The 27,022-nt window shown below is 48.7% G+C and overlaps 1 protein-coding gene and 1 long non-coding RNA gene across 5 annotated transcripts in view; one reads left to right on the plus strand and one right to left on the minus strand.

The window, feature by feature from the left end:
* Nucleotides 1-464: 464 nt before the first annotated feature.
* Nucleotides 465-27,022, plus strand: part of NRTN (neurturin) — a 68,538-nt gene continuing 41,980 nt past the window's right edge. For 3 of the 4 annotated variants that reach the window (XR_014164262.1, XM_081895915.1, XM_081895917.1), the window contains exon 1: nucleotides 465-1,338. Coding sequence is in view for 1 of the 4 variants with exons in the window: in XM_081895917.1 (XP_081752043.1) it covers nucleotides 1,310-1,338 (29 nt within the window). In the remaining 3 variants the exon portion in view is untranslated. The remainder of the gene's footprint in view (nucleotides 1,339-27,022) is intronic. The other variant, XM_081895916.1, reaches the window with a different exon arrangement.
* LOC309361021 lies at nucleotides 15,219-15,595 on the minus strand. The gene is made up of 2 exons (XR_014164302.1): nucleotides 15,428-15,595; nucleotides 15,219-15,388 (listed from the first exon to the last, which is right to left on the minus strand). It is a non-coding gene; the product is annotated as an uncharacterized lncRNA (long non-coding RNA).

Here is a 27,022-nt window from a genome sequence, read left to right on the forward strand (position 1 = left end):
CTCCTCTCGTCTCTCCCCACCCGCAACCCCCCCTGACATCTAGATTTTCCAGCCCTCTCATCCTTCTCTCTTCCCATAGTTTGGGAGAAGCAGCACTGATCGTCTCAGGAAAGACACGCTTAATCTTTTGGGCACTAGGGGGAAATTTGAAACCCTCAGCCTTGGTGGTGAAGGGCGGGGCTTGCCCAAACCCCTCCCCTCGTGCATTCGGCTCTGTGGACTGCACCTTCTCTGCCCCCCTCCTTTCAACCCCCCCCCAGAAAAAGAGTTGGAAGGCAGGAACAGATCCACCAAACCCTTTCACTGTTCCCTCTAAAGCAGAGAAGCTCCAAGGTGAATGTGAAAAATGCAAAGCAGGGGAGAAGGAAAATAGCTGCTGTGGAAGGAAATAACTTCTTGAAAAGTGACAGAACCAGAAGCCTTGGGGGTTTTTTTTTTGGGTGTGTGGTTCCCCCCCCCTTGCATGTTTGCTTTCTCTCCCCCCACTGCAACCCTGCTGTTCCGTCTCCAAAGGATTGCTGAGTTGAGGCTGGCAGCTGGATAGGAAGAGGAGGAAAAGTCGGCGTTTATGCACACCAGACGCACCAGCGCAAAGAGACTCCAGCTGTGGCCAGGAGAAGCGCTTCGGAAAGGGCATCTGAGTGACCTTTGGAGGCCTGAAGACCGCCACCTTCCTCGCAGGAGGAGGCAGCAAGAAGTGGCAGGGAATTAGCCAGCTGGAGGAGACCGATTCGCCAAGTGCCCAAAGGGGAGAGGCTCCGCTGGCGAGGATCACACCTGGCCCAGGGGCGGAGGTGGGCGGCAGGAGCCACGTGCAGACGTCCACCTGCTTGACCTCTCCCCAAAGGACCTCTCCTCCCTTGGGGCGAGGCGAAGGAAGGAGGCCCAGGTCAGCAGAGGGAGCGTCCTCTGCCTCCGAGAGCCACAAAAACTTCTGGAATCTGCATCTGGGTGTCGTTTCCGATGTCCTTCAAAGTCTGGATCCCCAGGGAGTGAGAAGATGGGTTTTGGTAGCAGAGCTGCCCTGGTTTGGCACAATGGAGAAAGCGGAATGAGGTTTTGCAGGGCGGTTGGTGGTCAGGAGGAGGATTAACCCAAAGTCGGGTGTGGAGGTTTTCTGGAGTTGCCGCTGAATTACTTTTTGGACTTTCCTGGATGAGATGGGCCCTTTGAGGTGATTTGTGTTCCCACCCCCCACCCCACCCCCTTGTGTTTTTGTGGGCTGTTGTTTGTTTTTGCAAAGATGACTGGCCTTGTGGGTTTTTATTCTTTCGGAGATCTCTGCTTTTCCGGGGACGCTTTTTGACGGATGGTTTTCGGAGAGACTGGACTGCGAAGGTAAGAGGACGGGGGCTCTTCCCATTGTTTTCCGGGCTGTGAAGGAAGGGTAAAATCTTGCTTTCCAGGGGAGGTGGAAGTGTGAGGACATGCAGAGTTTGAGGACAACATGCTGAGATCATTTTAACAACCAGATCAAGAGGGGAAGTGTCTTAAATATGGGAGGGTGACGAAAGATGTGTACATTTCCTTCTTTCCCCCCAGTGCCATCTCAAATCAGATCTGTCCCTGCAGCAGAATGAGGTGGTCGGATCCTGAGGAAGTAGAATGGAGGCAGGGGACATAGAAAATTCTACATTGGTTTATTGACTCTCCAGTGTTTCACACAGGGGGGTCATTTTCAGTCCCTCCTAGAGATGACAAGGATTGAATCCTGGCATCCAAAACAGTTTCCCTACCCTTGGGCTCCATCCCTTCTCCAGCCACAGTTTTGAGCATTCCCCCATATTAAAATGAAAGCCAAGCAAAATGCCCCGCAAGCAGAAATCTAGCACAGCACACAGAGGGCAAGGTTTTTCTCCTCGCGGCCAAGCAAGGAGCTTTTTTCTTTTCTTTTCCATTTTACATGGCAAGAAGCATTTGAGAAATTCCCCTCCACTTGCAACCTTGAAAGCAGCACGGCCCACTATTTTCTTCCATGCGTTTGGGCAAAGTGGAAATTCGAACACAGGACCGGAGTCAGGAATTTATTTCTGGGCGGCTTCATGTAGCCTACGGTGAACGAACTTTAAAAATTTGGGTGGCTCTCAGATGCTGGATAGAGAATAGTTTTCATATCTCTTGTTAGAGGGGTAGGGCAGTGCCAAATACTCAACTAATTGGGACTAAGAGTTTATCCCTAGATTTAAATATTTGGTTTTTTTAAAGAGGTTAGGGGAATACCAAGAACACTGATATACCAACTGCTTCATTCACTAATTAATGAATAGCACATCTCCCCAGTGTTGACAGGGATGTGCAAAGTTAAAATGCCCAGGGAAGAATTTTGCATGTGAAATAACGGCTCGGCGCACATGTTTCAACAGTGCGTAAACCAGAAAACTCTGCTTTCTCACTGTAGAGTTAGTGCAGGGGAGGGAAACGAGGGCAGGGCATATTCCTCCGTTTTCACAAATACATAAACGAGTATCAGATCAGCCGCTCGCATCAACTATGAACTCGTTTCCAGAACTGCCTAACTTCTACTTACGGGAGCAAAACCGCATAGCCGACTATAGCAAACTCGGAATTTATTTATTTAGCAAAATCTAGCTTTGGGATACAGGGTGATTTCCTCATTTGCTGGCGTGAAGCTTGCAGATTGTAATCGGTATGCCTAGGTGCACATTTAGAAATACCGTATTTTTTGCTCTATAAGACTCACTTTTCCCCTCCTAAAAAGTAAGGGGAAATGTGTGTGTGTCTTATGGAGCGAATGCAGGCTGCGCAGCTATCCCAGAAGCCAGAACAGCAAGAGAGATTCCTGCTTTCGCTGCGCAGCGATCCCTCTTGCTGTTCTGGCTTCTGAGATTCAGAATATTTTTTTCCTTGTTTTCCTCCTCCAAAAACTAGGTGCGTCTTGTGGTCTGGTGCGTCTTATAGAGCGGAAAATACGGTAATTGCAAAGGTTTATATAGAGATGTGTTTCATCTCCTGGGAATGGGGACGACTGACAAGGCGAATTGTGTTCTGCATCTGTAAACTGCCTTGAGTCTTTGTCTGGGAAAAAGACAAGGAATAAATATACCATCATCATCATCAATATCACAGTCTGTTGTTGATGTGCTCATTGTGGATGGGAAGTGTGTATTTTCAGATCTGCCTTCTTGGCATTCTTTGGCAGTGTTCAGACCAGTGCTGGATTTACGTATAAGCTAAATAAGCTATAGCTTAGGGCCCCACTCTCTTGGGGGCCCCCCAAAAAATTTAAAGGGATGTACATTTCCAAAATATAAGATAAAAAACAAATACAGTGGTACCTTGGGTTAAGTACTTATTTCGCTCCGGAGGTCCGTTCTTAACCTGAAACTGTTCTTAACCTGAAGCACCACTTTAGCTAACGGGGCCTCTCGCTGCTGCCGCACCGCCGGAGCCCGATTTCTGTTCTCATCCTGAAGCAAAGTTCTTAACCTGAAGCACTATTTCTGGGTTAGGGGAGTCAGTAACCTGAAGCGTATGTAACCCGAGCTACCACTGTAAAATAAAGCCAACATACAGCAACAGTGTTTTGTGTTGTGTAGGCTCCTGTGATGTAAGTCATGGGCCCCGCCTGCTAGCCTGCTCCCTAAAATATCTCTGGTTTGCTCCTTTCTAGACATAGGGTGCCTGCATTCTGCATGGACTGGTTGCATGGCAATATGGGCAAATGGCTTGAGATACCTATGAGGTCCATAAATGACCATATAGCATATATTGAACACAAAAAATAGCAACAATTTGTTGTTGCTGGAGCCACACAGAGCAACCGGGGAAAGCCAGTCAGATGGGCAGGGTATAAATTATTATTATTATTATTATTATTATTATTATTATTATTGACAAAGGACAGCTGGACATAGAAAGGGCTCTATTACCTTCAGTAGCTTAGGGCCTCATCAAACCTAAACCCAGCCCTGGTTCAGACTATACATTTAAATACATACGATTGGATCCTGACGTTTCCCCACTACAGAGCTACATTTCCCAGCACCCATAGCAAACTACAGTCCCCAGGATTCCTTGGGGGGAAAGTCACGTGTCCTTATGTGTGTCTGCAGACTTTTGTCTCTAAACTAGGCTTGGGCTGGAGAGCCCCTCAGACAGAGAGCAGACCCTCCAAGCCTCTCTGTTTTCCAGGGACAGTCCCGGAGTTACAGAAGCCATCCCAGTTTCTGATCTGATCCCGGAACGTCCCGCTTTTCCTTAGGCCGTCCCTATTTTCATCGGAAAAACGTTGGAGGGCATGGAGTTATGTGACTGCCCCTCCCTCAAGCCAATACAACCTTTAGAAGACATCTGGGTAGGGAGGTTTCTTAATGTTCTATGTTTTATTATGTTTTCATCTATGTTGGAAGCTGCCCAGAGTGGCTGGGGAAACGCATAATGAAGTTGTTGTTGTTGTTGTTGTTGTTGTTGTTGTTGTTCTTCCTCTTCTTCTTCTTCTTCTTCTTCTTCTTCTTCTTCTTCTTCTTCTTCTTCTTCTTCTTCTAGTTATTATTATTATTAATGATGTTCCAGTCAGACGAGCAAACTGCTAAGTTGGCAGGAGCTGGGACTGAGCAACGGGAGCTCACCCTGTCAAGGGATTTGAACTGCTGACCTTCTGATTGGCAAGCCCTAGGCTCAGTGGTTTAAACCACAGCGCCACCCACATCCCTAAAGGTAAAGGGACCCCTGACCGTTAGGTCCGGTCACGGACGTCTCTGGGGTTGCGGCGCTCATCTCGCTTTACTGGCCGAGGGAGCCGGTGTACAACTTCCAGGTGATGTGGCCAGCAGGGCTAAGCCGCTTCTAGCGAACCAGAGCAGCGCACGGAAACGCTGTTTACCTTCCCGCCGGAGCGGTACCTATTTATCTACTTGCGCTGGTGTGCTTTCGAACTGCTATGTTGGCAGGAGCAGGGACTGAGCAACGGGAGCTCACCTCGTCGCCGGGATTCGAACCGCCGACCTTCTGATCGGCAAGCGCTAGGCTCTGTGATCCTGAACTCAGCTTCAAGGTTCAATCTCTCTCTCTCTCTCTTTATAGATCACTCTCTTGTTTAGGCTTCCTCAAATACCTCTGGCCGCTTGCTCTTTCGAGAAACTGCCAGGCGCCGTGGAGTGTCTTAAGTCATATAAATTTTTACTGTATTGCAATCTCAAGTGCCTTCTGGAGAAGCGGAGGACCGCTGCCAAGCCGCTTCACGAGAAAACTTTGTTTAGGGAAGTGTGTTTATTCCAAGGCCCCGCTCCTCCCCTCCCGGTTCTGCAGGCTGTGGCCGCATTTCCCCCCAAGCGCGCATGCTTTCCTTGACTGAGATGGTTGTTCCTGAACCATGCGCTGAGTGGTGGCTGGTGCTCCTTGCGACTGGACCCAGAGCCAAGGACAAGGCAGGGCCAAGACATTCTAGTTTGGTCTCACTCCTCTTCCCTCCTGAGTTCTACAGGAGCAGCCTTGGGACTTGAGGCGCAGGAGGAAGTTGGAAGGAAGCATCTCCCTCTAGTTTGGCTGAAAGCAACAAAGGTCCGTATAGTTAAAGCTATGGTTTTCCCAGTAGTGATGTATGGAAGTGAAAGCTGGACCATAAAGAAGGCTGATCGCCAAAGAATGGATGCTTTTGAATTCTGGTGCTGGAGGAGACTCTTGAGAGTCCCATGGACTGCAAGAAGATCAAACCTCTCCATTCTGAAGGAAATCAGCCCTGAGTGCTCACTGGAAGGACAGATCCTGAAGCTGAGGCTCCAAGACTTTGGCCCCCTCATGAGAAGAGAAGACTCCCTGGAAAAGACCCTGGTGTTGGGAAAGATGGAGGGCACAAGGAGAAGGGGACGACAGAGGACGAGAGGGTGGGACAGTGTTCTCGAAGCTACCAGCATGAGTTTGACCAAACTGCGGGAGGCTGTGGAAGACAGGAGTACCTGGCGTGCTCTGGTTCTTGGGGTCACGAAGAGTTGGAAACGACTAAACAACAACAAAGGATCTAGTGGCTGGCCGAGGGCATACCTAAAACAACGGTCCTGAAAGACCTTCATTGGCTCCCAGGACGTTTCCGAGCACAATTCAAAGTGTTGGTGCTGACCTTGAAAGCCCTAAACGACCCAGTATACCTGAAGGAGCGTCTCCACCCCCATTGTCCAGCCTAGACACTGAGGTCCAGCTCCAAGGGTCTTCTGGCGGTTCCCTCCCTGCGAAAAGTGAGGTTACAGGGAACCAGGCAGAGGGCCTTCTCGGTGGTGGCGCCCTCCCATCAGATGTCAAGGAAATAAACAACTATCTGACTTTCAGAAGACATCCGAAGGCGGACCTGTTTAGGGAAGTTTCTAATGTTTGATGTGTTTTTAATATCCTGTTGGGAGCCGCCCAGAGTGACTGGGGAGACCCGGCCAGAGGGGCGGGGTATAAGTAATAAATTATTATTATTATTGAGTGTTTGGGGCACACTGAGCCAATTCTGTTTCAGGGACTAAGTACCAGTTGTCAACCTGTGGGGCAATGTCTGGAGAATCGAGAAGTTGTCTACCTTTGCCTTGTCGAAAAGGGATCCCTGAGCTACCTGTTCAATGAATACTCCTTCCTGCTGTGGCTACCATTTGTGGGAGGTATTTAAGCAGCTCACTGGAAGGTCAGATCGTGAAGCTGAGGCTCCAGTACTTTGGCCACCTCATGAGAAGAGAAGACTCACTGGAAAAGACCCTGATGCTGGGAAAGATGGAGGGCGCAAGGAGAAGGGGACGATGGAGGACGAGATGGTGGGACAGTGTTCTCGAAGCTACCAGCATGAGTTTGACCAAACTGTGGGAGGCAGTGGAAGACAGGAGTGCCTGGCGTGCTCTGGTCCAGGGGGTCACGAAGAGTCGGACACAACTAAATGACTAAACAACATTTAAGCAGCATCTGGTTGTTTGTCTGTCGGGGATGCTGTGCATTCATGAAGGGATTTCTGCTTGACCCATCTTCCTCACAGCTGTTTCTGTTCTGCTGTGATTCGGTTCCGCCAAATGCCACATTCCTCTGTGGCATCCCCTGCCTGCTATTTAACGCAACCTCGGCGATTGTTTGCACATGTTACCCTAAGCTGTGAATTCCATGGAACCAAGGGCATAATTATTTCTACCCCCTCCGCTGAAATGCAAAGGAAGCGCGATTTAAATGGGGGGAAGTACCGGTAATCAGTTTCGCTGCACAGCGATCCCTCTTGCTGTTCTGGCTTCTGAGATTCAGAATATATTTTTTCTTGTTTTCCTCCTCCAAAAACTAGGTGCGTCTTGTGGTCTGGTGCGTCTTATAGAGCGAAAAATACGGTATGCGCTCTCTCTGGCGCAAGGATTCATATCTGTCCCAAAATAAGCACCCCTCCCCTGTAATGCAAATTGAGGAAATGTGCGCAGCGCTTCTTATTTTGCATAATTCTGGTTTTCCTAGTTGAGGCAGGTGGGAGAGCCAATCTTCCTCCTCCCCTCCCCGGTTGCTGGAAAACTGCAGCCGATTTTTGCTCTGGAAACGGCTACTGAACCTCTCTCCTGCTTCTTGAAATCCCAGTCTAGCGACAAGGCGGTACCGGTCGCCGTTGAGGCAGACGGGCTGTGCGACGCCTTCTTCTCCCTTGTTAACTGCGAGAGGCAAGCGGTGAAATATAAAGCATTATATGCACATACTCTGAATGGCTTTCGCGCACATGGACTGAATATTTCTCAGAACCTCTCTCTCTCTCTCTAAGTAAAGCAAGCTGAGATTCTCAGGAAGTTGAGTTCTGGGGTCAAAGCTGCCTTCTGTGATTTTTACGGCATCGCAGCATCTAAACGCAGCCCTGGATTAGACCCATTTCCTGCTCTGTTGAAGTAAGGTGGAACTCAGGAGTTTGGCGGTGAATGGAAAGAGGTCAGCTTTCTCCGTTTCTGAAATAACCTGTTTCCTTTCGGTTCTCCCTCACACTTCCATTTTACTGCCCTCCCAGCGTTCATAAAGACTTCACAATTCTCTCTCTCTCTCTCTCTCTCTCTCTCTCTCTCTCTCTCTCCCTCTCTCCCTATCCAAGTTGGAAGAGAATTTTGGAGGGGCATTCACACTCTGCAATTTCCTGCAGTGTACACAGAATTATTTGACAATTAAAAGAAAATATACCGAAAGACTTAAAACATTTATATTATCAAAACATTACGTACTCTAAACAGAGCTATAAAAGTACCCCAATGTACAAATCAAAACAGTAAAATTCATAAGCTAAAATCATCACGTGGCCGCTAATGTTAAAAGCAATGTCAGTTAATACAGTGTGCAATTTATACTCAGGGTTTGGTGACAAAGATTGACCGTATTAAAGATATTTGATTTGTTTGAAAGATAGAGCATAGCCTGAGGTAGATAGACAGGATCAAATAAATTCATCTCCTTTACAGTTAATGGCTACCTTGGCTATATAATTAGATCTAATTTTCCTAGCTGCAGTTGCAAAAAGTGCTACACACTATTAGGAAGCTACAGTGGTGCCCCGCAAGACGAACGCCTCGCAAGACGGAAAACCCGCTAGACAAAAGGGTTTTCCGTTTTGGAGGCGCTTCGCAAAACGAATTTCCCTATGGGGTTGCTTCGCAAGACGAAAAGGTCTTGTGAGTTCCTGCGGGGTATCCCCCCCTTTCCCCCCTTTTTCTAAGCAGCTAAGCCGCTTATCAGCTGATCCGCTAAGCTGATAAGCCGCTAAAAGCTGCTAAAAGCCTCTAAACCGCTAATAGCGCTAATCCACTAAGCTGTCAATGGGCTTGCTTCGCAAGACGAAAAAACCGCTAGACAAAGAGCCTCACGGAACGGATTAATTTCGTCTTGCAAGGCACCACTGTATAAGGAAGAGCTTACTGATGACATGAGGTGTTTGACTGCGTGGACGGACTCTCCTTAGAATCATAGAATCACAGGGTTGGAAGGGACTCCCAACCCCATGCAACGCAGGAAAATATGCAGCTGTCACATGCGGTGATCGAACCTTCATCTTCAGCACCATGCTCTAACCCACTGAGCTATCTGTGCTCAGTGCTCAACTGTGCTCAACTTCCTCAGAGACTTTTAAAACTAGGCTGGGCGCCTACCTGTCGGGGGGAGGAATTTGGTTTGGCTCACATTTTAATGCAAATCCACCTGATTCACAATTTCTGAAACAATTTGTTGTTGTTGTTTAGTCGCTTAGTCGTGTCCCCCTCTTCGTGACCCCCTGGACCAGAGCACGCCAGGCACTCCTGTCTTCCACTGCCTCCCGCAGTTTGGTCAAACTCATGCTGGTCGCTTCAAGAACACTATCCCACCATCTCATCCTCTGTCATTCCCTTCTCCTTGTGCCCTCCATCTTTCCCAACATCAGGTCTTTTCCAGGGAGTCTTCTCTTCTCATGAGGTGGCCAAAGTACTGGAGCCTCAGCTTCAGGATCTGTCCTTCCAGTGAGCACTCAGGGCTGATTTCCTTCAGAATGGAGAGGTTTGATCTTCTTGCAGTCCATGGGACTCTCAAGAGTCTCCTCCAGCTCCAGAATTCAAAAGCATCCATTCTTTGGCAATCAGCCTTCTTTATGGTCCAGCTCTCACTTCCATACATCACTACTGGGGAAACCAGAGCTTTAACTATACGGACCTTTGTTGGCAAAGTGATGTCTCTGCTTTTTAAGCTGCTGTCTAGGTTTGTCATTGCTTTTCTCCCAAGAAGCAAGACCATATTTTACGCTCTCCTCTTTCACCCTCATTAGAGGTTCTTTAATTCCTCCTCACTTTCTGCCATCAAAGTTGTGTCATCCGTGTGTCTGAGGTTGTTGATATTTCTTCTGGCAATCTTAATTCCAGTTTGGGATTTATCCAGCCCAGCCTTTGAAATGCAGCCGTCTTTCTGAATTCTCGCCCTTCCCTGAATTTTGTAATACAGCTCTACAGCCAGGAGCTGTACAAAAAAAGGCACGTACTAAGGGGATGTGTACATAAAAATGAATATATTGCTGAAAGAGGACCAATAGTGCATTGCATTGGGGGGTGGCTTTGTAAATAATGTGTAGCTTGGGAGAATTTCGCACTGAAACGATGAATTTTAACGACTTTACGATATTGCACATTGCTGCAGAAATGTAGAGAACTGAATTTAATGGGGGGGGTGAGAAACTGAGAGAAACAAAAATTATCAGATTCCCCCCTTAGTCTAAGGAGATCCCTTTCACTTCTACGGTTCTGCGATAAATCTCCACCATCCCAGCCCCATTTATGTGTAGGATCTGACACATAGGTAAACACAGATTCATAGCAGGGCAAGGTTACTCAGAAGCAAGCGCTGTTGAGTCAAATAAGGCCTACTTTCTAGTCTAGTAAGTAGTGATTTGGGATAAATTTGGTACCAGCGATCCTTCAAAATCGTCACCTACCTCCCGTCCAAAGATAACCCCCAAAGTGTCAGACTTTAATAAAATAACAATTGACAGGGAGGCAGCAAACTAAGTTATACTGAATTTAATGGGCTAGGGATGCGGGTGGCGCTGTGGGTTAAACCACAGAGCCTAGGACTTGCCAATCGGAAGGTCGGAGGTTCAAATCCCCTTGACGGGGTGAGCTCCCGTTGCTCGGTCCCTGCTCCTGCCAACCTAGCAGTTCGAAAGCACGTCAAAGTGCAAGTAGATAAATTGGTACCGCTCCGGCGGGAAGGTAAACGGCGTTTCCGTGCGCTGCTCTGGTTTGCCAGAAGCGGCTTAGCCCTGCTGGCCACATGACCCGGAAGCTGTATGCCAGCTCCCTCGGCCAATAAAGCGAGATGAGTGCTGCAACCCCAGAGTTGGCCATTACTGGATCTAACGGTCAGGGGTCCCTTTACCTCTTAACTTTAACTCCATTGATTTCAATAGGTCATCTCTATGACTAACATTCAGTGGTACCCACGTTGGGTTTTTTAAAAATAATAATAATGCAGCTTTAGGGCTTGTTTGGTTTCTTAAACCACTTAATACAACCAACTAAAACAAACAGAGACAGAAGGAATTATTTATTCTAAGAGCAGTGCCTTGAAGAAGTAATGGTTGTCAGTATATTGTTATAAGCACTTCTCTGAATGGGGAGATATCCTAAAATAAGCGCTGCTACAGCCCTTAGGAACCCAGAGAGTTCCTTATATGGGCTGCTTATATAGAATCAGACCATTGGCCCATTTAGTACAGTATTGGCTGCATGGGCTTACAGCAGCAGCTCTCCAGGATTCCAGACAGTGTGGTGTAGTGGTTAAGAGCGGTGGACTCGTAATCTGGGGAACCGGGTTCGCGTCTCCGCTCCTCCACGTGCAGCTGCTGGGTGACCTTGGGCCAGTCACACTTCTCTGAAGTCTCTCAGCCTCACTCACCTCACAGAGTGTTTGTTGTGGGGGAGGAAGGGAAAAGGAGAATGTTAGCTGCTTTGAGACTCCTTCGGGTAGTGATAAAGCGGGATATCAAATCCAAACTCCTCTTCTTCTTCTACCTGAACACAAGGTGTTCTCAGGAATCCTTTGTCAGGCAAGTGTTCACATAACAAGTTGACAATTTCCATTGATTCCTATGGGGAAATTTCTAATGCGTTCCCAGCCATGGAATTTTGACACCCCCCCCCCAAAAAATGATTCTGAAGAGCCCCAGTCTGCACAGGTTCCCCTGCAACAAACACCAGCTGGGCCGAGTCAGGGGCTGGAGCCTGCCCTGGCTCCAGATGCGGGGATTCCCTCGTTGCCTCCAGCTGGGCCATCGCTTACAGCTGCTCCACTACCGGTTGGGTCAGGGGAGGCTGAGGCGGCCCCTGGGTCTAGTAACCCACCGACGTCTCCTGAGGTCTTAGAGAAGGAAAGACCTGAGTACTTGCAGGAGCAGTGCTCGCTTTCGGGTGAAAAGGGAGGTGAGTCGCTGGGGGATCAGGACCGGCCGTTACCCCAACAAAGATAAAAGGCTGTTGGACCCTGCCCCAGATTGTGGGAGCAACATTGCTGTATGCTAGATCCTGTCTGAGATCCTGTACCTGTCCTTGCCTGGTTTCCTGCCTCGTGTCCTGCCTTGACCCTGTCAGACTGATTCCTAGAGGAACCTTTGGATTCAGGACCACACCTGGATTGGCTTACCCCCAGGGCCAGCACAAAAGGTAAAGGGACCCCTGACCATTAGGTCCAGTTGTGACTGACTCTGGGGTTGTGGCGCTCATCTCGCTTTATTGGCCGAGGGAGCCGGCGTACAGCTTCCGGGTCATGTGGCCAGCAGGACTAAGCCGCTTCTGGCGAACCAGAGCAGGGCACGGAAACGCCCTTTACCTTCCCGCCGGAGTGGTACCTATTTATCTACTTGCACTTTGACGTGCTTTAGAACTGCTAGGTTGGCAGGAGCAGGGACCGAGCAAGGGGAGCTCACCCCGTCACGGGGATTCGAACCGCCGACCTTCTGATCGGCAAGTCCTGGGCTCTGTGGTTTAACCCACAGCGCCAACTGCATCCCAGGGCCAGCATACGTACGCCCTTATTTGTGACTGTCCCGTGATGTGCCTGTGGTTGCGGGAATCTGGAGCTAGAGGCCCTGGGCTTGAACCTGCCTTCTACTGCTTCAGAACTGGACTCAGTCCAGAGCAGTGGAATCTTCCACGGGATAAAGGAAAGTATGTGAAGCATCTTTTGTCCCTTCCTCTGACTAGCTCCAGCTGGGTTTAGTGCGCCCCTGTTCCCTTTCACGGCTGTTTTCAGCGCCGGAGAGAGAGAGAGCGAGCAAAGAAATGTGTTTCGTTTCACCTCTGTGTTTGGGAAGCGAGAAGAGTTATCCCTCTCCCCCCTTGCATTTTCTTCTTTAGAAAAAGAACACACACACACACACCCGCCCTGTTGTGTTCTTGTGACTTTTATGAAGTGTTTCGCTCCTCTGTGCAGGCGGTCCCATTCCTGCAGAAAGAGGAGGAGGGAAAGTCTTGGTGGGGGGGGGCGGTTGTGGGCCTGGGGGGGGGCAGCACTGCCTCCATTGTAGGGGCGAGGGCACAAAGCTTGTTAAATGTTCCATGTGTGACTTTTTGTACATATATGGTAGCTTGGAAGGAAGGAGGAAGGAGTGACAGGGGAAACTCATTAGCACGCCCTGTCTTCAGCCAAAAACCGGGAACTGCTTTGAAGATAATAATAATACCTTTATTGTCCATGTACAACCTGTGTACAATGAAATTAACTGAGCCTCCCCCATGCCACAAACACTCAATCTCATTACACTGTGTGTGCTTGTCGCACAACACACCAACCCCGTAAAGTCCATTGCACTATATTATTTTCCGTTCAGCAGCCTAACAGCTCATGGACAGAAACTGTTTCTTAGCCTGTTGGTACGACTGATTATGGGACGCAGGTGGCGCTGTGGGTTAAACCACAGAGCCTAGGACTTGCCGATCAGAAGGTCGGCGGTTCGAATCCCCGCAATGACGGGGTGAGCTCCCGTTGCTCGGTCTCTGCTCCTGCCAACCTAGCAGTTCGAAAGCACGTCAAAGTGCAAGTATATAAATAGGTACCACTCAGGCGGGAAGGTAAACGGCGTTTCCGTGCGCTGCTCTGGTTCGCCAGAAGCGGCTTAGTCCTGCTGGCCACATGACCCGGAAGCTGTTTGCCGGCTCCCTCGGCCAATAAAGCGAGATGAGCGCTGCAACCCCAGAGTCGGCCACGACTGGACCTAATGGTCAGGAGTCCCTTTACCATACAACTGATTATACTTCTATATCTCCTGCCCAAGGGTAGAAGATTAAAGAGGTGCTGGCCAGGGTGTTAATCGTCCCTGAGAATTTTTCTCGCTCTCCTAAGGCAACAATCCCTTGCAATGTCATCTATGGGGCTCAGGGGGTATCCCATGATATCATATGCTGTATTCACCACCCTCTGTAAAGACTTTCTGTCCATGGCAGTCAAGCCAACGTACCACACTGTGATACAATATGAGAGGACACTTTCTATTGTGGACTGGTTGAAGGACGTCATCAGTTGTTGTTTAACACTGTTCTCTTGCAAGACCCTGAGGAAATGGAGTCTCTGTTGGGCCTTCCTAGCCACCTGAGTTATATTGTTTTTCCTGTCCCCACCCCCAATTTTTTATTCATTTTATAACACAACTAAACAACACAAACACATTCTTGTCTTATCCTTATTTTTTCTAAACATTGTTAGGTGGGCTTCCCCAAGTCCCCCCTATCTGATTTTCATTTTACCTCATCTTTAGCAGTTTACATATACAGAGGTACCTCGCAAGACGAATGCCTCGTAAAACGAAAAACTCGCAAGACGAAAGAGTTTTTCGTTTTTTGAGTTGCTTCGCAAGACGAATTTCCCTATGGGCTTGCTTCGCAAGACGAAAACGTCTTGCGAGTTTGTTTCCTTTTTCTTAAAACCGTTAATACCCAGGGAATCCGTGCTTCGCAAGACGAAAAATTCGCAAGGCGAAGAAACTCCCAGAACGAATTAATTTCGTCTTGCGAGGTACCACTGTATAATAATTTTTATCACGCTTACTTTTACCATAAAAATCTTCACAGTTTATCACTTACAAATAATACTATTTTAAAATACACTATCTTCTACTTCTAACCCTACAGCCTATATTGTTTGTCCAAGTGAGGTCGTCACTAAGGTAAACTCCCAGAAATTTAAAGGAAGAGATTCTCTCCACACAACCCCCCCTGATAAACAATGGGGCTAGTTCCCCTCTCTTCCTCCGAAAGTCCAACACCATCTCCTTTGTCTTGCTAATATTTAGGTGCAAGTTATTCTCTAGGCACCATGTAGATCCTTTGTGAACCTCCCCCCCCGTACGCTGATTCATCTCCACCTGTAATTAGACCCATTATGGTAGTATCATCTGCAAACTTAAGAATTGCAGTAGATGGGTCAGGGAAAATACGGTCATTGTGTACAACGCATACAGGTAGGGACTCGGCATACGTTCCCTGTGGGGTGCCAGTGCTGAGCTTCAGGGAGGTAGATGTAACGGGCCCAATCCTCACTGTTTGTGGTGGAGGCTAGCATGGTGGCGCAATCAAACAATTTTAGGCTCTGGTCTTAGAGGAGCTCCATTCAATACATTGTCCATGCTCATTGCCTCGCTTGCATCAGAAGTGTAGTGACCATTGTTGTAAACAAAAATTGCCCTTTTCCCTTATGGGGTATCCAAGAGCCCATATAGAGTCCTTCCATAGGTTCCCTATTGGTAGAAGAAGATAACAGAGGCCAACCAGAGAATATTGAGAAGCAAAGCAGCTAGTAAGCCTGATCTTTATTGATCTGTTGCAACAGGGTGCTCCTCTCACCCACAGGAGAGGAGTAGGAACCCAGAAAAATGGCGTGCAAGGCCTTATAAAGACTTTTGAAATTGCCACCCTGTAGATCAAGACCACCCCCAGAAACATCATACCTACATCACAGAAGGGGTGTAACCTAAGATACATCACACCTACATCACAGAAAAGGCGGTCTAAAACAGAAATTTGAATGTTGTTTTTCTGCTGTCCTTGTTTATCTCCTGTCGGGCAGGTTACTTGATTGGATTGCCTGGGGAGCCTGGCCAGTCTTTTGTAATGTTAAATACTTAGTTAATGGGCCAGGTCACAGGCTCACACCCTATTCATATCTTAAATGTGTCCTTAAGACAGGATTTGTGAAGGAAAAGAGACAATGGGGAGGTTTCCCACTTTGACCTTGCAGAGAAAACATTTGGTCAGTTTAGGAATCAAAATGGTTCCAGGTCGGTCTTCCTGTGCTGATCTATGTACGTGCTTGGTTGGTTGGTACGCTTGTGAACATTACCATATATCTAAGACCATAAAATTCCTATCACAATATACACCCCTGCACACATGGAGGGGTCGTGAGAGCGCGCAACCCCACCTCATCCTTAAGGCAGAAGTGCCTTTCTCGGCCAGCAGCCAGCAAGGTCCGTTGCTGAGCGCCTGATCTCAAATCTCTCTGGGGATCTGTAGCAGGAGGTCGGATCAGCTGCTTGCTTTGGGGAACCCACCCCGGAGAAGAACCGGCCTCGCCTGTGACTCACTGGTCTCCGCTCCTCAGACCACCTGCGCAGCGGGCAGAATCCAGGGAGTGTTCAAAAGTAGGTGAAAGGAGGATTTGCCCAGCGGGGTTGGTTAATGAACCAGCCACCCTGTTCTCGTTGACTCATTCGTCAAAAAAGAACGGGTCAGAAGACAAAAGAGCAGACAGAGGGTTGGCTTGTCTGAAAGCATCTATACATGCCCCGTGAAACTTCTTTCTTTAATGCCCTTCTCCTTTGTTTCGCTCCTCTCGTTCGCTTTCCATTTATTCTGGAAAGGCTCTTTTCGGTCCTCACATCAGGGGGTTACCCAAGTAGAATCATAGAATCATAGAGTTGGAAGAGACTCCAAGGGCCATCGAGTCCAACCCCCTGCCAAGCAGGAAACACCATCAGAGCACTCCTGACATATGGTTGTCAAGCCTCTGCTTAAAGACCTCCAAAGAAGGAGACTCCACCACACTCCTTGGCAGCAAATTCCACTGTCCAACAGCTCTTACTGTCAGGAAGTTCTTCCTAATGTTGAGGTGGAATCTTCTTTCTTGTGGTTTGGATCCATTGCTCCGTGTCCGCTTCTCTGGAGCAGCAGAAAACAACCTTTCTTCCTCCTCTATGTGACATCCTTTTATATATTTGAACATGGCTATCATATCACCCCTTAACCTCCTCTTCTCCAGGCTAAACATGCCCAGCTCCCTTAGCCGTTCCTCATAAGGCATCGTTTCCAGGCCTTTGACCATTTTGGTTGCCCTCCTCTGGACACGTTCCAGTTTGTCAGTGTCCTTCTTGAACTGTGGTGCCCAGAACTGGACACAGTACTCCAGGTGAGGTCTGACCAGAGCAGAATACAGTGGCACTATTACTTCCCTTGATCTAGATGCTATACTCCTATTGATGCAGCCCAGAATTGCATTGGCTTTTTTAGCTGCCGCGTCACACTGTTGGCTCATGTCAAGTTTGTGGTCAACCAAGACTCCTAGATCCTCTCCTGGTATTTGAGAGGTACACAGGTGGACAAAATTGTGGAAACCTTTTGGGAAATTTCTGAGGTTTGATGTCTCATAACACCACCAGAGCCAGTGTGGTGTAGTGGTTAAGAGCGGTGGACTCGTAATCTGGTGAACCGGGTTCGCTTCCCCGCTCCTCCACATGCAGCTGCTGGGTGACCTTGCGCTACTCACACTTCTCTGAAGTCTCTCAGCCCCACTCACCTCACAGAGTGTTTGTTGTGGGGGAGGAAGGGAAAGGAGAATGTTAGCCGCTTTGCGACTCCTTCGGGTAGTGATAAAGCGGGATATCAAATCCAAACTCTTCTTCTTTTTTTGGAGCAATACCGTAAAATTACATTATCAACGGAAAGATAATTACATGAAGAATGTAACGCAATGAAGTTTCTTCAATGATCTGTATTCTATCAGAAGTTAGAGCCAAATAACTAGAAAAAGGAAGCACAATTTGCTTAGGTTGATATGAGGTAGATTTTCTTCATTTGAATGCAGCCAGTGAGCACAAGTGTATAGAGAGCCAATCAGGTGTTATGAGCCATCAAACCTTAGAAATGCACTTTTCCTAAAAGGTTTCTGTCTTGTCATCTTGTTTTGGCAATGAGCCATTTAGGTCACAGTAGGATTCAGCTATTGATGTTATGTACTGGAGATGAGGGGACGCGGGTGGCGCTGTGGGTTAAACCACAGAGCCTAGGGCTTGCCGATCAGAAGGTCAGCGGTTCGAATCCCCACGACGGGGTGATCTCCCGTTGCCCGGTCCCTGCTCCTGCCAACCTAGCAGTTTGAAAGCACACCAGCGCAAGTAGATAAATAGGTACCGCTCCGGCGGGAAGGTAAACGTCGTTTCCGTGCGCTGCTCCAGAAGCGGCTTAGTCCTGCTGGCCACATGACCCGGAAGCTGTACGCCGGCTCCCTCGGCCAATAAAGAGAGATGAGCGCCGCAACCCCAGAGTCGGCCACGACTGGACCTAATGGTCAGGGGTCCCTTTACCTTTACTGGAGCTGAGAGGAGGGCGTTTGTCAGAGTGTTAGGTTATTGCTATCAAGTTGGTTGCTGTTTTTTGTTCTTTCATTTAGTGAGCTTGTAAAACATAATACAAATTAAAGAAATGGCGCAAAGAGTTGACTGGTCACTCAGAAAGCGATGTGATTACTTCTGCATTGGCTGTGCATGCCAGTTCTGCATCAGCTGATGGGCAGGAGGTTAAATCCTGCTCCGTTTGGCAGGATTCAGTGCAATCTGGAAGGGGGTCACGTTAAAACGCCTGATAAAAAATGAGGGCTCTTGCTTTAGCAAGGTGCTTTGACGTCCCGACTTAGGGACGTCAAAGGGCCGAAACACCTGGTGTCATTGTCGCTTCCAGCCCCACCCACCTATCCAATTTGGTTCACGAGGCCGGTCCTGATGAAGATCTGGTCCATGGAGCCAAAGAAGACCCCCACCCATGGGATAGAGAGTTCCCAAGCAAAGCTGAGCCCCCGTACCTTTCTCTCTCAATCTGTGGGACCATTGAGCTCTCATTCCCGAAGCAAGCTTCTGTGCAAAGCTTGGTGGCTTCATTGCCCTTTTAACAATGTTGGTTTTGGCACGGGATCGTAGGACGACTCTTGGACGGTTTATTGCAAACTCTTGTTGACTTCTGACCCAGTCCTATAAATGAGGGAAGATGTTTGAAAACAGAGGGAGGGACTGAAGACGATCTCTGCTCTCTTTTGCATCAGTCCATGGTTCTGGGAGAAAAGTCGACTTTCTGGAGAGTCATGCCTTTGTGTGTGTAATTGGTGGGTTATATTGGAAAGTAGGCATGCAGGTGGCGCTGTGGGTTAAACCACAGAGTCTAAGACTTGCCGATCAGAAGGTCGGCGGTTCGAATCCCCGCGACGGGGTGAGCTCCCGTTACTCGGTCTCTGCTCCTGCCAACCTAGCAGTTCGAAAGCACACCAGCGCAAGTAGATAAATAGGTACCGCTCCGGAGGGAAGGTAAAGGCGTTTCTGTGCGCTGCTCTGGTTCGCCAGAAGCGGCTTAGTCCTGCTGGCCACATGACCCAGAAGCTGTATGCCGGCTCCCTCGGCCAGTAGAAGAAGAAGAAGAAGAGTTTGGATTTGATATCCCGCCTTTCACTCCCTTTAAGGAGTCTCAAAGCGGCTAACATTCTCCTTTCCCTTCCTCCCCCACAACAAACACTCTGTGAGGTGAGTGGGGCTGAGAGACCTCAAAGAAGTGTGACTGGCCCAAGGTCATCCAGCAGCTGCATGTGGAGGAGCGGAGACGCGAACCCGGTTCCCCAGATTACGAGACTAGCGCTCTTAACCACTACACCACACTGGTTGCGAGGTGAGCGCCGCAACCCCAGAGTCGGTCACGACTGGACCTAATGGTCAGGGGTCCCTTTACCCTTTACCTTAGGGCTCATTCCATGCCCACCCCAACCCTGGTATTTCATTTATTTACGTGCACAAAGCGAAAAATGAATAGATGTTGATAGTATTAATAATAATAATAATAATAATAATAATAATAATAATAATAATACAGTCGTACCTCGGCTTCCGAGTGCCTTGGGAGTCAACGTTTTCAAAGGTTCTTTTGAAACTCCCACCTACCCCCCTTGCAACTGACCCTTCTTGACCCCGGCGTTTCTTGCTGTCTCCCCACCACAGGGCATTTCCTATCAGAAGAAGGGCGGGTCCCAACACCATGGGTAGGCAAACTAAGGCCCGGGAGCCAGATCCAGCCCAATCGCCTTCTAAATCCGGCCCACAGATGGTCCGGGAATCCGCGTGTTTTTACATGAGTAGAATGTGTCCTTTTATTTAAAATGCATCTCTGGGTTTTTTGTGGGGCATAGGAATTCGTTCATTATTTTTTTCAATATATAGTCCGGCCCCTCACAAGGTCTGAGGGACAGTAGACTGCCCCCCTGCTGAAAAAGTTTGCTGACCCCTGCTGTAGAGGACCTCGCCTGTCCGTGTTCTCCCTTTCTTCTCTCTGCCTGAGATCTTGGGGAGCTAAGAATGGATGCTTTTGAATTCTGGTGCTGGAGGAGACTCTTGAGAGTCCCATGGACTGCAAGAAGGTCAAACCTCTCCATTGTGAAGGAAATCAGCCCTGAGTGCTCACTGGAAGGACAGATCGTGAAGCTGAGGCTCTAAGACTTTGGCCACCTCATGAGAAGAGAAGACTCCCTGGAAAAGACCCTGATGTTGGGAAAGATGGAGGGCGCAAGGAGAAGGGGACGACAGAGGATGAGATGGTTGGACAGTGTTCTCGAAGCTACCAGCATGAGTTTGACCAAACGGCGGGAGGCAGTGGAAGACAGGAGTGCCTGGCATGCTCTGGTCCAGGGGGTCACGAAGAGTCGGACACGACTAAACGACTCAACAACAACAATTCTGAGCAGGCAATTTCCAATGCTTGGCTTCTACTTGACTGGGTTGTATAATCTCCCAAAGGGCACCCATTTTAGGCCTCTCCCTGCAGGCTCCTGCTTGCACACCTCTCCGGCAAGCTTTTCATGAGCGTGGAAACTTGCCAGAAAGATAATGAGCTGGCGTTAATTAAGATGAACCCTCGCCCTTTTTAACATCTCCATCAACATCCCGGGAAGGTGAATGTGAACCTGGATTGACAAACCATCGTGTCTTGGAAACCGAGGTGGATTAAAAGGTAGCCGAGGGCTCTTTGGAATAGTTTTGAAAGCATCCGAGACTCCCCTCCTTTGCATCAATGGGAGCAGAGGTGTTTTGCTCCCTCGGGTTAACCGAATACTTTGATTCTGCCATCTCCCTTTCTGCCAAACAGCCTGGAGGAACAATACTCTGAACCATTGAACATAGTCATTCCTATCTCGCTAATGCTCGTTTTATTTTTATTTATACCCAGCGGTGGGAGAGAGATCAAATTCGGTTTGCAGCTACGGGAAAACCTTCCAAATCTGCCCTATCTGAAACAGCACAAGAACCAAAACACAGAACCATCTTTCGAAATGCAGGCTTCTCCGAAATTTACAGCCGTGCAACGCGTAGAGAAACAGGCACCTTTCAGGGCCGAGTGCGCATAGAAATACTTATGTTAGTAAATACAAAAATGCATTTATTTGTGGAAACTGCTTTGCAAAAGTACACACACACACACAAAGAGAGAGAGAGAGAGAGAGAGAGAGAGAGAGAGAGAGAGAGAGAGAGAGAGAGAGAGTGGTACCTCGGTTTACGAACAGCCCTGTTTGCAAACGATTCATTTTGCAAACTCTGCAGAACGAGAACGAAAGTAGTGTCCCGGTTTGCGAACTTTACCTCAGTCTAAGAACGGAATCCAAATGGTGGAAGCTGCTTCTGACAAACCAGAGCAGCACACAGAAATGCCGTTTACCTTCCCACCGGAGTGGTACCTATTTATCTACTTGCCCTGGCGTCCTTTCTAACTGCTAGGTTGGGACCGAGCAACGGGAGCTCTCCCCATCGTGGGCATTCAATGATCGTGCTCCGGTGGCACGGCAGCAGCAGGAGGCCCCATTAGCTAAAGTGGTGCTTCAGGTTAAGAACAGTTTCAGGTTAAGAATGGACCTCCGGAACGAATTAAGTACTTAACCCGAGGTACCACTGTATATAGAAAGGAGCAAACCAGTGATATTTTAGGGAGCAGGCTAGCAGGCGGGGCCCATGACTAACATCATAGGAGCCTACACAACACAAAACATTGTTGCTGGATGTAGGTTTTATTTTATTTGTTGTTTTTTATCTTATATTTTGGAAATGTACATGCAGGTTTTTTTCCCTTTAATTTTTTGGGGGGCCGCCAAGAGAGTGGGGCCCTAAACTGAAGCTTGTTTAGCTTATACGTAAATCCGGCACTGCTCTGGTGTCGTGTGGCAAGTGGCCACTTGTTGCTCATTGGAAAGATGCAAAATAGGGGTACAGGGATGGCCCCACTGGGGTGCAAGTGTCCTGGCAGGTCTCCAAGAACGTTGGCTGCTCCCTCGCGTTCTGGATCTTCCTGGTAATGTCTAGTTTAAAAAATGGTGCGATTGCATCCAGCATTTCTGTGCCCTTGCTTCACCTGCAGGGCTTGGCATTATGAGGAAACACCTGGAGGAGGGGAGTTGGGTCGGTGGTGGCCATGTGCCCTGGTCCCTTCCAGCAATGAGCTTCCCATTCAGCCCACGGACTGTCTCGCCAGAGTGGTGCATGCTCTAGTTATCTCCCGCTTGGACTACTGCAACACGCTCTACGTGGGGCTACCTTTGAAGGTGACCTGGAAACTGCAATTAATCCAGAATGCGGCAGCTAGACTGGGGACTGGGAGTGGCCGCCAAGACCATATAACACTGGTCCTGAAAGACCTACATTGGCTCCCAGGACATTTCCGAGCACAATTCAAAGTGTTGGTGCTGAACTTTAAAGCCCTAAACGGCCTTGGCCCAGTATACCTGAAGGAGCGTCTCCACCCCCATCGTTCAGCCCAGACACTGAGGTCCAGCTCCAAGGGCCTTCTGGCGGTTCCCTCATTGCGAGAAGTGAGGTTACAGGGAACCAGACAGAGGGCCTTCTCGGTAGTGGCGCCCGCCCTGAGGAACGCCCTCCCTTCAGATGTGAAGGAAATAAGCAGCTATCCTATCTTTAAAAGACATCTGAAGGCAGCCCTGTTCAGGGAAGTTTTTAATATTTAACGCTGTATTGTTTTTAATACTTGATTGGGAGCCGCCCAGAGAGGCTGGGGAAACTCAGCCAGATGGGCGAGGTATAAATAATAAATTATTATTAGGACACAGGTGGAGGACCCGAATCCCGACTGCCCCACCCATTTGACACGTGGGCCGTGCTGATATTATGAAAAGATGCTGTGGAGTTTTCTGGTCGCAAGACAGCAACAGAGAGAGGGAGGGAGGGAAGGAGGCGCACCAGTGGAAAACTGGCAGGTGGCTATCATTACGCAGAGTGCTTTGTGGTACCCAAAGGATGTTGACTTGTTCTCTTGGGCTAGACCGAGGCCTTGGAACAGAGTAGAAGTTGGGTTTTTCATGACTTTCCACGCATATATATACTCACAAAGGATACTTCTGTTGCGATCAGGGCTTTTGCCAAACTTCAGACTCATGTCCCCTTGGGCACTTGAAGTGCTGAAAGTAATGTCATTCTCATTTTTTTACAGTTGTGCCCTTCCCTCAGTTTAATTAACTTTTCCTCCTTCGGAATGACATTTCTGCAGCGGCGTTCGTTCATTTGGCTGGCGTTGTATTTGTGTGTGTTGAAAGGCTTTCTGTGACCAGTGACATAGCGTGTGTTGCTGGTGCCCCGGGGCAAAGCAAGGGTCTGGTAGACTGGGCAGTTGGGTTGGAGAAATGCGTGACCCAGCCTGGGCACAGCTTGCCTCCTAGCAGCTTAGGAAGATGGCAGGAGCTCAGCCATGCAGTCTTAATAAGGGAGCTTGTCATGGGGGTGCTGGTTGTGCCCCTCTCAGAATTCTGCGCCTGGGACCACCACCCCCTCTGTCCCTCCACGCTATGCCACTGCTGTGAACATAATGCAGACTGCACACTCCAATCAATCAGCTTTATTTACATCTTATTCTTACATATTGTATTTTTCGCTCTATAAGACGCACCAGACCACAAGACGCACCTAGTTTTCGGAACAAGAAAAAAGATATTCTGAATCTCAGAACGGCCTCGGTCCAGTATATCTGAAGGAGCGTCTCCTCCCCCATCGTTCTGCCCGGACACTGAGGTCCAGCTAGATAGACCTCTTATGTTCCTTTGGTAGCCCACAGACCCAGGAAACCCCTCTGGGCATAAACAGCAGAGCCCGAGATATGCCAGAGGGCTGGGGTCACATCATCTTGCCCCAGAGCTGAGCGCTTCGCTCTCTCCCCTAAAGAGAAGGACTTTGTGCCTCCGCAGGGGAGATTTAGTAGCAGAGGCTCTGACGGCAGAAAAACAGCTGCCGAGCAGGGAGGGGGCGACTCTCTCGAGTCCCCAGTGCCTGCATATTTCTGCCTCATTAGCGAAATCAGAAACAGTTCCGAACCCCCAAGGAAGGAGCAGAGGAGAGGAGTTAATATGGCCTCTTCCCGGAGAGCAGCGCTCAATCCCTGATCTTTCCTGCCAACTGCACATTTGGGAAAGATGCTGAGTGACAGGCACTCAGATCCTCGCCACGGGCGGCTCTGCCTCGGCGGACCTCGGATTCCCCGCTCCGGCCTTCGGGACACAATCGTGTCGGGCAGTGGGAATGAATGGGGCGCCAGCCGTCGGACGCAGCATTTCATCGGCGCTAGGAGAGGCTGGAGGGACGCGGGTGGCACTGTGGGTTAAAACACAGAGCCTAGGACTTGCCGATCAGAAGGTTGGCAGTTCGAATCCCCGCAATGACGGGGTGAGCTCCCATTGCTCAGTCCCTGCTCCTGCCAACCTAGCAGTTCGAAAGCACGTCAAAGTGCAAGTAGATAAATAGGTACCACTCCGGTGGGAAGGGAAACGGCGTTTCCGTGCGCTGCTCTGGTTCGCCAGAAACGGCTTAGTCCTGCTGGCCACATGACCCGGAAGCTGTACGCCGGCTCCCTCGGCCCATAAAGCGAGATGAGCACCGCAACACCAGAGTCGGTCATACTGGATCTAATGGTCAGGGGTCCCTTTACCTGTTCCGATGTCCAGACAGTAGTCTCCCACCAAGGATCCATCCGGCCTGGGATTCTGTTTCATACAGTGACTGAAAACACCTACCAATACCTCAGTTTAACCCTGCCCGGCGAGGCCGAGTGAGGAGGCAGCTGGTTCTGATGTGGGGGGAGTGTCCAGTGTTTGAGTGCCATGTGACCTGCCCTACACCTGCTAAGCTAAAGGGACGCAGGTGGCGCTGTGGTCTAAACCGCTGAGCCTCTTGGGCTTGCTGATCGGAAGGTCAGCAGTTCAAATCCCCAAGACGGAGCGAGCTCCCATTGCTCTGTCCCAGCTCCTGCCAGCCTAGCAGTTCGAAAGCACACCAGTGCAAGTAGATAAATAGGTACTGCTGCAGCGGGAAGGTAAATGGTAAATGGGAAGGTAAAAGGCACTCTGGTTTCCATCACGGTGTCCCGTTGCACCAGAAGCGGTTTAGTCTTGCTGGCCACATGACCCAGAAAGCTGTCTGCAGACAAACGCCGGCTCCCTCGGCCTGAAGGCGAGATGAGCGCTGCAACCCCATAGTTGCCTTTGATTGGACTTAACCATTCAGGGGTCCTTTACCTTTTTACCTGCTAAGCTAGCCTGTTGCCCTTCATCAGCATCAACATCATCATCAAATAAGTCGCTATCCTTTCACCAGAATTGAAGTAAGATTCAACTACCAGTCCAATTGGCTTCTGTATGTGTCTTTTTAATTTCTGAGATGAATTTTGACAACCGGTTGGCATGTAAAGGGCAAAATACCTGCCATATTAGTCACCGCAGGCTGGGATATTATGAAGGTTGAGGATAATCGTTTGTGAAGTTCGTATTTTTCGCTCTATAAGATGCACCAGACCACAAGACGCACCTAGATTTTGGAGGAGGAAAACAAGAAGAAAAAAATTCTGAATCTCAGAAGCCAGAACAACAAGAGGGATCGCTGTGCAGTGAAAGCAGCAATCCCTCTTGCTGTTCTGTCTTCTGGGATAGCTGCACAGCCTGCATTCGCGCCATAAGACTCACACACATTTCCCCTTACTTTTTAGGAGGGAAAAAGTGAGTCTCATAGAGCAGAAAATACGGTATTTGCTGGCTCAGTTTTGAGTTTCAGGTTTGCACGGGTCATGGCACAAGAGAGGATTGTATTGTCATGAATTAAATTCGGATACTGCCCTTCGTCTGGAGATCACAGGGTGACTCACAACCTGAAAATGCACAGAGAGAACACAAAATACAAAATGAAAACAAAACAAAAAAACCAATAACCCTTCTGACAGAAACACATTTTAAAAAATGGCTCAGGACTGCAAAGACCGCCTCTCTCCATATGACCCTACCCAGACCCTGAGATCATCCTCTGAGACCCTTCTTTGTGTGCCTCCTTTGTGTGTGAGAGGTCTGGAGGGTGGCAACACGAGAACAGCGCCTTTTCTGTGGTGACTCCCCATTTGTGGAATACTCGCCCCAGAGAGGCCCTCTTGGCTACTTCATAGGCACTAGGCGAAAACGTTCCTCTTTAACCAGGCCTTTTTAAATGCGTTGTGAGATTGGAGATTATTGGGTTGTCCTTGCTTCTATTTTTATTATGTATTTTGTGTTCTTTATGTTGTGATTTTAGGTTGTGAAACCTCCCTGAGATCTACAGGTCTAGGGAAATAATAATAATGATAACTGGGAGATTGCAGCGTCTTGCCCTTTGCCTCAGGTAGCAAAATGTCTTGAGCAGGCCCTGATACAGTGGTACCTTGGTTCTCAAATGCCTCCATACTCAAACAGCTTGGAACCTAAACACTGCAAACCCGGAAGTAAGTGTTCCGGTTTGCGAACTTTTTTCGGAAGCCGAACGTGCTCCATTTCTAGTGTTACACTTCCGATTTGAATGTTACTCTCAGGCCTGTCTGTTTTGCTATTTATTTTTGCGTTTTTGTTTTTGCGGCTTTTTTTTGTTTTGTTTTTGTGACTGTGTGGCACCTAGGTCAGCTACTGATTGATTGATTGATTGATTGATTGATTTCATGACTGCAGTACAGTGGTACCTCAGGTTACAGACTCCACTAACCCAGAAATAGTACCACGGGTAAAGAAATTTGCTTCAGGATGAGAACAGAAATTGCTTGGTGGCGGCACGGCAGCAGCAGGAGGCCCCACTAGCTAAAGTGGTACCTCAGGTTAAGAGCAGTTTCAGGTTAGGAACAGACCTCCGGAACGAATTAAGTTCTTAACCCGAGGTACCACTGTACATTGTTTATTGCTTTCATTTTATGGATCAATGGTCTTGTTAGATAGTAAAATTCAAGTTGCTGTTTTAGGGCTTGTTTTTAAAAGTCTGGAACGGATTAATCCGTTCTGCATG

Source organism: Podarcis melisellensis (genome assembly GCF_964234715.1).
Source record: "Podarcis melisellensis genome assembly, chromosome: 18".
NCBI classification, from domain to species: Eukaryota; Metazoa; Chordata; class Lepidosauria; order Squamata; family Lacertidae; genus Podarcis; species Podarcis melisellensis.